The following is a 14,430-nucleotide window of genomic DNA, read 5'->3' as shown; positions in this document are numbered from 1 at the left end:
GCACATAATTTTAAATTTTGCATATTATTATCAATGCCTAGTTTACAAACCCCAAAACCAACTGGTTTTTTTCAAACGGACACAGCTGCTCAACTCATGTTTGAATTTTTATGTTTTTGATGAGGGAAAAAATATAAGTTAAAATTCAAACTCTAGCCAAATTAATAATTTTAAGTTTAGGTCTATTAGACTCATGTTTTTGGATAAGGTCTATAAGACCGAAAATGTGATGGGGAGGTGAACTAAATTAATCAAATACAATTTATCACTAAAATAAACAATACTATGATATAATATACATGCCGCCACTTAAGATAGCTCTTGCATCATCATCACTCGTCACATAGAAAATCTTATGAAATATCACTTAAAATTAGTACCGTCACCACTATTGCGTGTGTTTCGTATATATTACTCCATAAGAATGATTATAATTTAACTTTGACATAAAAAATTTTAAAATAATATTGTGATTTTATGTCAAATATATTAAAATGATTTGAACCTTAAATATGGCACATAAAATATTGGAGTCCATTGAAGAATAGTGAACGTAAAGCAGTTTGTAACATAGGACCTAAATACATGTGATATTAAAAGCAACAAGTTTGTCAAAGTTACTATCAATCACTTGACTTCACCATGTATAGTATGACAAATGTGGCCACCTCATCCATTGGACCACTCTAATCTTTACTTTATTATTCCTAAAATAAAGTATTTGTTTGTGAGTAGAAATGAATTCAGAAACTACAACTCCTACCCTCTAATTGAATTCAACAACCCTGATCAATTTCTTGCGACATTATATTCCCTATATATACATACACTATCCTATTGTATTGTGACCTAAGTTTAAAATATATATTTTTATTTTATTATATCATTACATAATGATGAAAAACAAATCATTCATTTGTTCCCTAAAATCATAATTTAGAGCAAGTAATTGTGCCACTTATGTACAAGATTAATCAGCTAAATCAATGCCAACATCCCTTGAACTTAAGCACCCTCCTCTCCCACTAGGAACATGTTGCAAAGCTAGATCCAACTTTGATAAAACTCGAGAAAGAATTCTTAATTCAGGAATATTAAAATGATATATTTAGCAATTGAAGTTAGATCTATGTGCATATTTGCTAGTCCTTTATGCTCCTACAATTATTACAGCTGCAAAAACGGATTGGTCCAATCCAGTTTAACTACGCCATTGCATACTAATGACTTCAAAAGTCGCGAGGTCCAGTTTTGACACCTCTCTCTAGGCTCTAGCTATCATTATTTCCTGAGCGGAGGACTAATTCTCAGATTCAGGAAATGAAAATGAAATTGCCATCAAAAGCTTCATTTTCGTATAAGCTTAACAAATGATTAATATTCAACTCCACACACCTAGTATTCTTGAGAAAATTATTAAAATACACAAGTATAATCTGGTGAACATCGACATCAATGCTACATCATGTCCCAACTATTTCCATGTATATAATCTACTTGCACTAACAGATCAAAAGGATGCTCTCAGAGCCTTTACTCAGTCTTTAGGCATATTCTCTTTTGTCCATTCCGCAGTATCATCTGGTTGAGATTATGAGTTAGTCGCTATAACATGGAATGTTTTGTATGTATATATTTTTTACAAAAGAAACCTATTTCACCAATAATTTTACATAAAAGGCAGTAACTGTGGGAGTCGTGAAAATGCAGGTAACATATGTTAACTAACAATTGATACTAGTTCCAAGTAGCAAAAACTGATACAATACTAAATAGTTGGAGGTAGCAAGTTGAGTGTTGTAAGAATAGAACAGCTAGAGAAAACTAATTCTCATCCTAAAACAACATTGGTACAAGTTTAGATCGCTAAACTGAGAAAACATTTTTTGTCATGCCAAACAGAGCAATCTTTGACCAATCAATCAGATGTCATCTAGAATAGTGTAATAACAAGGCAGAAGAAGCTTCTATATCAAGGCCTATAGTTTGACATTCCGTGAAAGACTATCACTAAGCTTGTCCTTTTCTATCACATGACTAGCTGTTTAATCAACGATAACTGAAGTCATGGTTGAATACTTTTGGTCATACAGACAGATGTACTACTGATAATTTGCATTTTCAAATGATGTCAAAATCATTAGGTTTCGAAGTGCATAGAATAAGAACATTGCAGTCGCTTAGATTGTTACTAAAATCCAATATACCATTGAAGAGCTAATTTGTATACCACAATCATTGAGAAGTTACATGCTTCTTGGTTTACAGTCATATACTATGACTCCTAATATTCTCTAATGAAAGTAGATAATTTAAGGAAGTTATATCATGGAAGACATGTCAGAGATATTATCATACCTCTTTATAGGTTAACAGGGATCCTCAATCCATCATGTGCAAGTTGAACTGGTATACCTTCTCTGCAAGCAAATAATCATGTGAAGTTCTAGATAAGCTGCTAAATCATAAAATTTGCATCCCCCCCCCGTCCTCTAAAGGACCAATTAGAAAGTATACCTTCTAGACCATTCCACAAGGAATTCATTATCTTTGTGATGGTCAAATTCATGAGTCATTCCAATTAGTAGAGCCCTCTTTGGGCATAGTATCTTCAACGCCTCGAGAGTCTGGAAAAAAAATATATATTTTCAGATGTTAAAATAGGGCATGAACAATACAAAGGTCAAATAGAGAGTTCCTATAAAGTAAGCACACCTGAGTAAGGCAAAGGTGAACATTGTGGGAACCGTTCTGCACATATTGAAGACAAAATCAAGTACAAGAGAGAATAAGACCTAACTAGCCTAAATAAAAAGAACACCCAATCATTTACAATGGTATGTCTTGTATATATCAATCCTAGATGGAAAATATACAAAAAAAAAAAAAAAGAGGAGAATTTTTTTTAAAAAATTGTTGAATGTGCTGAGAGTTAAGGTTCATAAGGGTCCAGCAACCATTTATAGTCGGGTGCCTCAGCGCAAAACCACCATGTTCTCATCTTATTATGGTTATAAACCTCTCAGGATGGCAGGAGTTGCAGTTCAAACAATGACAAGAAGTAATAGGTCTCCTGCAAAGTTTAAAGGTGTAGTTGAATCTTCAAAACAAGTTGAAAGGGATACTTATGTACTCCGCCCCATGCAGCACTTGCAAATTCCCTTAATTAGTTCTAACCATGAATAGCACCTCAAATGGAATTGCTACAATTCCTCCTTTCTAGTTTCTAATTTCAAATTTCCCAAACACATTTTGTTAACCAATTGAAGCTTGGTGCATAACATTTATTCATAGTATGATTAGTGCTTGGCTGGTAGGTCACAAATTGCTAGTAGGAGATCTGTTATATTCTGAATAGATGGGGTATTTATAATTAGGATGGAGCTCAATGGGTTAATCCATTTTACCCTATTTTCCACCACGAGAGTCCAAACTTACGATTTAATGGATAATAGATGATGGTATAATCCAGGCTTCTAAATTTATTGATAATGTATGATTGTATGAAGAAAGTGCTGTGTCTTTTGAACACTAATTAACAATATTGAAGTTAAATGACTGCAGAAATGCAGAGGATTCATAGACCAAGAGAGAGAAGAATTATACTCCTAATAGTCGAAGAGAGAGAAGAATTATGGTGGGAAATGGATGGTATCAGAGGGGTATGTGAAGGGACTTGGATGATTTGTGGGAACTTCAACATCACTAGATATGCTACAGAAAAGAAGAATAGCAGAGGGGTTTCCAGGGCAATGAGATAATTCTCAGAAACCATAGAATATTTGGAGCTTGTCCATCCTCCTTTACTTGGAGGGAAACATACTTGGGAGTTGGGACAAAGAAAATCTTCACGAGTGCTTTTCAAGATTAGATAGATTTCTCTTCTCATCTGAATGGGATGAGGAATTCAATAAAATAAAAACAGCCTGTTTCCAAGAATTGTGTGTCTGTCCTTTTAAAGTGTGGGGAATGGGATTTTACAAAGTCCTATTTCAAGTTTGAAAATTGGTGGATGGAGGTGGAAGGATTTAAGGAGAGAGTAGAGGGGTGGTGGAAATCTTTTGAAATATCAGGAAGGCCTGATTTTATCTTGGCTAGAAAACTTAACTGTTAATACCCAAGTTGAAGGAATGGAACATTGCTTATGAAGGGAACCTGCAGAAGAAGAAGATCAGGCTTTTAAATCAAATTAACAGTTTTGATGTTTTGCAGGAACAAAGGCCACTAAATGAAAATGAGTTTCTGGAAAGGGCATCATTACATATGGAATTCCAGGATATAGCAAGAAAAAAAGAAAGAAGAGATCTCATGGAGGTAGAGGTCCAAAACTTTATGGTTGAAGCAAGGAGATGAAAACACCAAGTCTTTTAGAAAATGACAAATTCTCACAGACGATTCAATCATATAGATAAGCTAGAGGTACAGGGGAACCTAATCACTTATCCAGTAGGGATTAGGAAGGAGATTGTGTCTTATCATAATCTCTACTTAAAAAAAAGAAAGAAAGTTGGAGACCTCAATTCTCGTATCAAGGTGGCACTAGAATTTCAGCAAAAGAGAAAGAATGAAGAACAGGAGGTGGTGGAGAGTCTGAGACTTTGTCCAGCAGATAAGGCACCTGGTCCCAGACGGTTTCTATGTGGGCTTCTTTCATAAGTACTGGGAGATTGTGAAAGAAGATGTTAATGAATACCATCAGGAACTTTCAATGCAATGAGTACTTTGAGAAGTGCTTTAATGCTTCCTATATTGCTCTCATCCCCCAAAAGAAGTAGCACTAAGGAACTTAAGGACTTCAGACCTATTAGTTTAATAGGAAGTGTGTACAAGATTATTTCAAAAAAATTGACAGAGATGTTGAAGAAAGTGGCTGATGAGCTGTTCAATGGGAACCAGGTGGCTTTTTTAGAAGGCAGACAGATCATGGATGCATTGCCAATGATATCTGGACTCTAGATTATAAGGGCAAGAATCTAGTATTCTTTGTAAGCTTGATATTGAGAAGGCCTATGATCATGTTAACTGGAGTTACTTTGTCAAGGTTCTCAAGGATATGGGTTTTGGCAGGAAGTGTATCAACTGGATAGCTTTTTGTATCAAGGCAGCTGGGTTCTGTACTTAGGTAAATGGGTCCAACCACTTCTTGCTAACAAAAAAAAAAAAAAAAACGGGGGGGGGCACCCTCACTTACATTACACTCCCTTTTGAAGGCTTTTTCTCTTCTCAGAGAAGTTTGAGCTATCACCTTTCTTGTCCCTCTTTGTCATGGAAGGTCTGAATCAAATGCTAAAGTGTGCAAGCCGAATGACTGGTTAAAAGACTTCAATGGTTCTAACAGGGAAGGGGAAAATGTGGAGATCACATATCTTCTTTATGTTGATTGATTCATTGGTATTTGTAAAGTTAAGGCAGAACAATTATGGTATCTAAAACTAATTCTAGTCATTTTTAGGCAGTCTCAGGGTTTCATGTCAACTGGAGGAAGAGTATGATTTATTCCGTTAAAGAAGCAGAGGGTATTCAAACCTTGGCAGCCATTTTGGGATGTGTGGGGTAGGCTATCTACCTACTGTCTATTTGGGTTTACCTTTGGGTACTGAAAGTACTGCGCAAGCTGGAGTATTATGACTACAAGGGGAGATCAAAGCTTCATAGACAGCTTCGCTTCCTCCTCGCTTCTTTCCTGGCGACTAGCTTCTCAAGTGGGCAGCTAGGTAAGCAAGCTATCTTCAGCATCGGTAAAGATAGGCCGGAATGGTGGGGTAGGAGGCCCTCCCTACTTCAATGGAAAGTGGGGAATTGCCGTTTCACAGCCGCTCCTCTCCTTACAATCAAGTGGCTTTCACTCCCAAGAAGTGGGACCTAGAAAGTTAAGGACAAAATCAATGCACTAAGAAGAAACTTCAATTGGCAAGAAAACAAACAGAAGCAATCCACTTAGTAAAAATCCTTAATTACTAGCAAGGAGAGAGTGTGATTGGGCATTAAAAATTTGCAGGCTCACAACATTGTTAAAATGGCTATGGAGATATAATCAGGAGGAAAATGCTCTATGGAATAGGCCATAGGGTAATCAGAGCCAAATATGAGCAAGATGGGAAATGGTGCTGAAAGAGTGTCAGTTGTTCCTATAGGATTGGAGTATGGAAGTCTATCAGATCACACAGGGAAATTATTGCAGCCAACTCCAGCATCAAGGTGGGAAATGGTTGAACGGCTAATAATTGGTTAGGCCATGGTACTCTAAAAGATTTATTCGCTGACCTTTACAACATTGCTTCCCTCCCTGAAGCAAGATTAGACACAATCTGGGATATTCAAGGGTGGAATATTACTTTAGAAAGGCCCGAAATGACTGGGAAGTAGGAGTTCTAGAATTTTTTAAGACTCTAGAAGATTTCAAAGGGTAAGAGTCTTGTGATAAGCTTTACTGGAAACCTGGCAAAGATGGTGTTTTTTCAGTGAATTCTGCTTACCATACACTGTAATTTGCATCAGCAAATAGCACAGTGGCCCTGGAGATATATTCGGAAAGTCAAGGTTCCCACAAAAGTTGTGTGTTTCTCCTGGTTAGTGACAAGAGAGGTTTGCCTGAGCCCTGACTGAAGAGAATTTAAAGAGAAGGGGATTCTAATTATGCTCTAGCTTTCCTTTTGTGGTTTAGAAACAGAATCCATTAGCCATCTGTTTCTTCATTGCTCTGTCACTGGTCTTCTGTGGCAACGTTTTCTCAACATTGTAGGCCTCAAGTTGTGTATGCCTTCCAACACTTGTGCTCATTGGGTAAATTACTACACTTGGGCTCATTGCATATACTTAACTAATTCATCGGCTAAATTATTACGGTTTACAAGCCAAACACAGGTGTCATGTATACCTATACTCACCAAAGGAGCAATGGGCTCACATTGATTGTTGTAGCTAGGAATCAGAACTGGGTCTCCAAGTTATTACTCCTTACTCCTCAACCACTCAAACCATCCCCCTTAAGACTAATTTCATTTTTCTAAATAGTAAGTTAGTTATTTGGGTGCAGTCTCCAAGCTGGTATTTCATGTTTTGAGGATCATTTGAGAAAAAACTAAATTATATCTAACACCCAAGGATGTGTCTTAGTGATCAATGAAGTAGGAACGGACCATGGGATACCGAAGTTCAAATCCCAGAAGACGCAAAGGCCAGGTTATTCTCTTTCCATCTGTTTTAACTTTGATGGACAGAGTTATCCACTATTTGAACTTGTGGGGGTAAGTGGGTGCTAAGTAGATTAGCCAAGGCGTGCACATATAAATCTAAATACCACTGTTATCCAAAACAAAAACAAAAACAAAAATATATCTATAGTACAACATATATGCAAATGATTACTCCACTCATGGTGACAATCATTGGGTTGGTATAAAGAGGACATTTAGTAACTATGCTATTGAAGTGAGATCTTGAAGAATAACCAACAATGAGAATGCACAGACAGAATCTTCTGCGATGCATCCTAGTACCAACCAAAGCATGTTCATGTGGTCATATACCACATAGATTAACTATTGCTTTAAAATTTAATGACATAGACATGAATTAGAATTTAGAATGAATAACAGGCTTTTATGGGCTTCAACGGCTAGATGTAATCAAATACTTGAAATTTTACAATGTCTCTGACCTTATAGAGAGTGTCCAAAATAAGCAGATCTAGTTGTTGACCACTATCTTTTGAAATGTCTGCAAAAAAAAATTCTTCCTTAACAAGACTCGACCTTCATTTATCAAGAATATACACATTTCCATCTAATGAGAACTAGGCCAGGAGGCTTCCACTATCCTCAAGTCCAGTGACTGGATGGAATATTCAGTCCCTTGGGTGAAAAGGTAAGATCAACAATGATCAAAGAGCAAACCCCACATACCAGAGGGATAGAGATAATACTCACAGGATACAGTAGTTGGAAGAAAGCGTGAAACATCAGATATATATGCAACTCTGAATTTTTTACCAAAAAGAAACCCCAAGCACACATAATCTTCGCCATGCATTACCTACATCCAAAGTCTACAAGTTTAAAAAAGACAAGACACAAGGAAATATTGAGTGCACTAGAATAAAAGGAGGTATGGTGAAACTCACTGGCAACGGAACAAATTCTAGTCCTGATGCAACAAAAGGCTTTTCACAATCATTTTCAATAATCTGCCAATCAAGTTGTGACACACGTCTAATTTCCTGGCCTTCCTTAAGTTTCTTCTGGACTAAGTAAGGGAATTTCTGAACAATGCTGTTTCAGATAAAGAACTCTAGGAGAATCACGAAAATTGCACAAGAAGCAAATGGTGCATAAATGAAACATGATTATATATAAATTCCAAAGATGATACAGAAGAGCTTGCCATGTTTAGTACACATGCACATATTTTCAATGTCATTACTTAGCTGTAAATGCAATAATTGTTTATTAGTGAAATCTACAGAGGTACTTTTTATTAATGAATCTAGGACAAAAGGAAATTATGGCAGAAGTAACAACAGAAAGGAATAGTGAGATCCCAACAAATTACACCTTTTACATTATTTCATGCAAGGGGGAAGTTTTATCCGTAACCTTGAAGAAGAAAAAATCTTTATAGTACAAAGAAAACCTGTATCACATACTTCAACAGGAAAACCACTAAATTAGTAGAAACAATGTACAGTCATGGAAGTAATAATAAAAGCACAAAGTCCAAATCATGACAGGATCTTCAACTAAATGTTAAATGTTATCTTCCAAATTGAGGAGGAATTGACACACGGACTTTCAAGCCATCTTCTCCTTCATAGTCTTTCTTTCTTTCTCTTGTTATTGTTTTTTGGTTATCACTGGTAGACATATACAAGCAGCAAAATTTTCATAAACGTACCTATCCATTGAATATTGAGTCAGGTACACTGGTGTCGGATCAATGTCATTTGTTGGGCTAAATGGTTGCACTGCACGGATATCATCCAAGCCGAGAGTTGCATCAGCATGCTCATGAGTCAAAATAATCTGATGACATCACAACCTCCAGCTAAGTAAACTGTGTTCCAAATAGACAGCTCTATATAGAACAGAAAAACATTGAAAGATTTTTCTATCTCACAAAACAATATCGAAGATAAAATCAGTGAGCTGCTTCAATCATATACCTCTCTCTTATCACAGTTCTCTAGACTTTTTACATCTTCTTCTATTGGAGAACACCACCATTCAGTTAAATTTAGTCCAAAGAATTAGAGAAATATGGTAATGACTAGTATTTTTAGTGCTTTCTGATCAATAACAAAGCAGATGGTTGAACCAGATCTCCATCTGCTATGTAAGCTAATATCCAAAAGTAAAATAAAAAATCTTTTATTTTGCATATTGAAATATGTTAATAAAGTTTGTTTACATCGAATAGAAACTAAGTCCATCAGATATCAGATTTGTTTCTTGAGAACAAAAACTAGGAAATTCTGTGTTCTCTCAAACTGAGAAAATTTATGTTCTCTTTTTATTTTCTGTACCTAGAATTCTGGTTCGAAAACATTCGACCTTCGTTATTGAGGTTTCTGTTTTTGGCAAGTTGAGTCGAGCTGGTGCAGACCATGAAACTGTTAAATCAAATCCAAGATGCCCTATGTATGCAACCTCTTAAATAAATTTTATTCTATACATAAGCTGAAGGAAGAATATTGAACTAATAAATGTCCTGCAGACCTTTATGTGTTAAACTGAATTTCTCCAATATTTGTTCCTTCCCCAAAAGTTTGAGCGATAAGGTTAAAATACAAAAGTACAAGGAGTTCTCTAAATTTCGACTATATTAAAATCACTGACAAGACTAAAAGACTGACTAAGGGCCTGTTTGGATGGGCTTATAAAAAGTAACTTATAAGTCAAAAGCTAAAAGTCATAAGTAAATGGTACCCTACTTTTAACTTATTTTAAAACTTTTTTGGCTAAAAGTGGGTGCTTAAAAGCACTTTATAACCTTTCCAAATACCTACAAAACTAAGAAACTACTTAAAAGTCAAAAGCACCTAAACATAAGTTAATCCATATGGGCACTAAAACCATATTCCCAGTTACCAGCCAATTTATGATGAATCCTTTGAAACTGTTAATCTTGGTGAAGAATTCTGGAGAATAAGATTAGTGTTGTATGTCTGACTTATAGTTTTGATGATTTCTTCTGTTAAGTGGTAGCACAGTTCATTTCCTCACTTAGGAATCATCTTCAAAATTCAGAAACTTTTGATGTCTATCAATTCTGCTAGATGTTTCTACCTCTTTTTTTTTCATGTACTGCGATTTAAACCCCGTGGATGTGCATTTTAGCATATGTCATCGTCATCCTAGTTTCTAATATCTCTATCAATAAGCCCAGATGCAAAACGCTTAGAGGAAACTCAAACAACTTATTCGGTACACTTCCCACAACTGCTGAAATAGCTATATCTTCTAATGTTTTTTCAGCTCCAGATAACATAGCATTTTTGAGGTCTCATAATTCAATAAATACCTAGAATGCTTAAACCAGATAAATAGGGCCCCAAATACCACCTCTAAGGTTTCCCAAATCCTCATGAATTGTTTGCTTCAGACTGATGAAACACCATACTTGTCATATCACAAAGTGAGTTTTGTTCGAAAATTTCTATCAGCTTGCTATCTCAGCTTATTTGCACCCCCTAGCTTGGCAATGTTGAAGCTCCTTTACTATTAGAAAGTTAGTTGAGTTACAATTCCCAAGCAAAAGAGCAACATACTATGAATTTCTCCCAAAACACAGGTTTTGTGCTAAGACCTGAAGTATCTATACTGTCATCAAGTTACATATGAATTATGATGATCGATGCCTTTTCTTTAAGCAAGGTAAAAGTGATATACTTAGCAATTTGGAACTTGGGAAACTCATTATAAGCTGCATATTCTGCTAAATGCTAACACAACAAACAACAAGATACCCAGTGTGATCCCACAAGTGGAGTTGGGGAAAGGAAGAGTGTAGACAGACCTTACCCTAACACAAGCATTATTAAAATAAAAGAAACTCTGCCCAGAATAGTCTAGGGAAATAATGGGGAAATTGTTTTACAGTTAAGTACCAAAAAACACAGAACATCTCCTTGCCCTAGGATATGAACTTGCCGTGATGGGAAACTAAATATAGTGCACTTATGGTGCAAATGTAATGTGGCTTTTGGATATTAATGTAAAAAAAGGGTAATGAAGTCAACTTTTGACCCATTAGGTTATTCTGGACAGTAAAGAAACTAGAGGATATTTAAAGATTGACTTTCAAGTGAGGTCATATAGAAAGTATTAGTGCAAGGGCATTCTTGTGCTTGTTCCAATCTTAAAGTATTTGGGGAATATTCAAGGCAAAATAAAGAAATATCTCAGCGACATTTCCCTTGTTTGAAGGCAATGTTATATCTTTATCAATAATTGAAGACAGATGACACGCAGATCAAATGAAAATCTGAAGACAGATGGAAAGAAGCAGAGCTAGGAAAATGTGATGCCTCCAAGTCGCAAAATATTACAAGCATATTAACATATCAAATGAAGGATGAGTGAGAAGTAATACAAAGATAAACATGTTTCGCATGCAAAAAATGGTTTACCATTTCTAAAGGATCCTAAAAAAACATATAATCCTTTATTCATTATCCATACCATTTACATGCAATCTTGTTTCTTAGTTACAGATAACCATGTAAATTATGACAGACTAAAAGAAGCAAATCAATGCTAAGGCATGTAATAGAAACATGTGTAGCAGAAGGGAAGAGAAAGTATAATCAAGGAAAAAAGAACAAACAAAAATCATATACCTAGAAATATCTTAATGTTATAACTTTCAAAGGATCCATAGGTATAACCATATTGTATAGGTAAGTTAAGCTTGGCAATAAGAGTACCAACACATGAATGAACTTTTAATTTGCGTGGTTGCATTTGTTTCACACATCCTACCCTCCTCAGACCCCACTTGTGGGATTTCACTAGGTATGTTGTTGTAATTACCTTGTAGCATGTAAATCTAAGTTTTATACACAAACCAGATTGTTCAAGTTATTCCTCAAATTAACTTTTAATGCACATTTGACAAATTTTCTCATTAACTGTGTTACACAACCTCAATCTACTAGTAATGCAACTGGAGAAAGTAAGTCAATAAACATAAAATGAACTCACAGAATCAACGTGAGGAATTCTATAACGAGTGAACCACCGAAGTACTTGCTCCCTAAACGTCTTCCCAACATCAATTAATATGTACTTGTGCTCACCATTGTCCTGACAATAATCAATAAGAAGAGATGTATTACACCTGCAGGCCATTAGACAACTGTTACTACCAGTCACTACCTCATAACTTTAAGCTCAATTAAACAATTCTCACAGTGCATAAATGTTGCTGTATATAGCTGATACTTGTCTAACATGTTGCAGACCTAGTATAAGAATTATGCATTTCCTTTCTCTAACAGCTTAGACTTGTATCTTTGTCCAATTCATCCTATTCTTCTTTTCTTTACAGTAACAGTACTGATAAAAAAGGAACAGTTCTAGTAAGATTTGTATAATGAGACGGTCACATAATTCAATATGGTACCACATCAAATCGAGGTTCTAGATTCAAATCTCACCACAACCAATCAACAATAATACAAATAAACACAAGAATTATAAGTAAATAAATGTATCTATCTAACAACTTGAACTTTTATATGAGATCTCACAGAGTTATGCATAAACAATCATCAAAAGACTTCCACTGTAATAATTAAATGTACAATGAAAAGCATGAATATGTACTTGCTTCCTGAGCTTCTTCTCAGTTCCCAATAATCAATCAATCAATCTGTACCTGCTCTCACCAGTAATCAATTCGCAATGGTTTATCATAAGCCACTACTCCATAATTCGATAAGCTGCAATTAAACAGTTCTCAATACTGAAAATGTAACAATTACTAATCAAACACATTGCTAGATTCGACTAACCTAAATCAGAACATACAAATTACACACACATATCACTCGCCTGGAAAGCAAATTAAAGTTAGCAACTATTCAAAAAACAATCACAATGCAGTAAAATTAGAAGGCAGATAATGGAGAAATAACCTGTAATTAGGGTTTTCTACAGGTGGCATGGTAAGCGACTGAGAACAGACGGTGCATGGAGGATCAGAGGGGCGGATCAGGCACAATGCATTGGGAACGGCACTGGAACAACCGGTGCCGAGGAAGATCAACGCTGATTGCGGCTGCGCGCTGCCGTTCTCGACGGCGGCCATTTCGATCGGAGAGGAGATGTGGGTCGTGTAATTCGAATGAGGAGAACGTGCCGGTATTTATTCGAAATGGAGACCTGAGGGACCAATAGAAGGAAATATAGCGGGTGGGTTCGTCGGTTGATCCATTGTTTCTTCTTTTTTTTTCCGTTGGTATTTTCTCACACAATTCAATTTTATTTTCTACGGAAAAGGGTCAAAATTGCCCTTGAACTATGCGAAATAGACCATTTATATCCTCCATTATATTTTGGGATCAAAAATACCCCCGCAGTTATCCCAGGAGACCACAAATACCCTCAAGAGTTAACACCCCAATTTTTTAGTGACGTGGCAAGCCACATGGGACTAATCCCTCCACCTAAGCATTGCCAACTAAGATTCACTATAAAAGAACTTGACTTTTAGTGGTGACAAAGTCGCCACAAAATCTCAAAAAATTGCCACTAAAGGTTATGAGTGATTTTTAGTGGCGACTAAGGCTCCAACAACCATTCGCCAGTAAAACCTATTTTTTCAACAAAAAAATATGATAATTAATATTCGATTGCGACCTAATTTTCTAAAATAAATAACTTGCAATATCCATATTAAAAACATCCAATATTATTACGAAAAATAATCAAAATTACTTCTCGATTCAAATCTCCTACTATATATATATATATAATGCATCATTGTACATTTTATACATTTACATATGACATAAAAATAAAACATATTGTGTCTTCAACTCCTACTTAATTGATATCATATTTGGTTTTTTAAAAACAATGAAGAAAAAAACACAAAATTAGAATTTAATGTTAAAAACTTTTAGTGACGACTTTCTAGGCTTTTGTGACGACTGTTGTTGCCGCTAAAAGTCTAGTTCTTTTGTAGTGAATCCTAGTTGGCAACGCTTAGGTGGAAGGATTAGTCCCACGTGGCTTGCCACATCAACAAAAATTTGGGTGTTAACTCTTGAGGGTATTTATGGTCTCTTAGGATAACATCAGGGGCATTTTTTATCCCAAAATATAACGAAGGGTATAAATAGTCTATTTCATATAGTTCGGGGGCAATTTTGACCCTTTTCCGTATTTTCTATAATTTTTAATGAAAATTTTACCTAGATATTTTATA

At 35.6% G+C, this 14,430-nt stretch overlaps 1 protein-coding gene across 1 annotated transcript; it reads right to left on the bottom strand.

Moving 5' to 3' along the window:
* Nucleotides 1–1,350: 1,350 nt before the first annotated feature.
* On the bottom strand, nt 1,351–13,462 carry LOC125842330 (putative hydrolase C777.06c). Its single transcript, XM_049521607.1, has 10 exons — nt 13,136–13,462; nt 12,201–12,336; nt 8,893–9,020; nt 8,123–8,270; nt 7,929–8,034; nt 7,661–7,719; nt 2,716–2,751; nt 2,518–2,627; nt 2,359–2,420; nt 1,351–1,581 (listed from the first exon to the last, which is right to left on the bottom strand). Exons 1-9 carry the CDS (start codon nt 13,306–13,308, stop codon nt 2,363–2,365), a joined length of 954 nt encoding a protein of 317 aa, XP_049377564.1. The 5' UTR covers nt 13,309–13,462; the 3' UTR covers nt 1,351–1,581; nt 2,359–2,362.
* Between the last annotated feature and the right edge of the window lie 968 nt (nt 13,463–14,430).

This window comes from Solanum stenotomum, chromosome 10 (assembly GCF_019186545.1).
Source record: "Solanum stenotomum isolate F172 chromosome 10, ASM1918654v1, whole genome shotgun sequence".
Taxonomy (NCBI): domain Eukaryota; kingdom Viridiplantae; phylum Streptophyta; class Magnoliopsida; order Solanales; family Solanaceae; genus Solanum; species Solanum stenotomum.
Note: the sequence above shows the minus strand (reverse complement) of the source record. Positions and strands in the feature narration are given on the sequence as shown.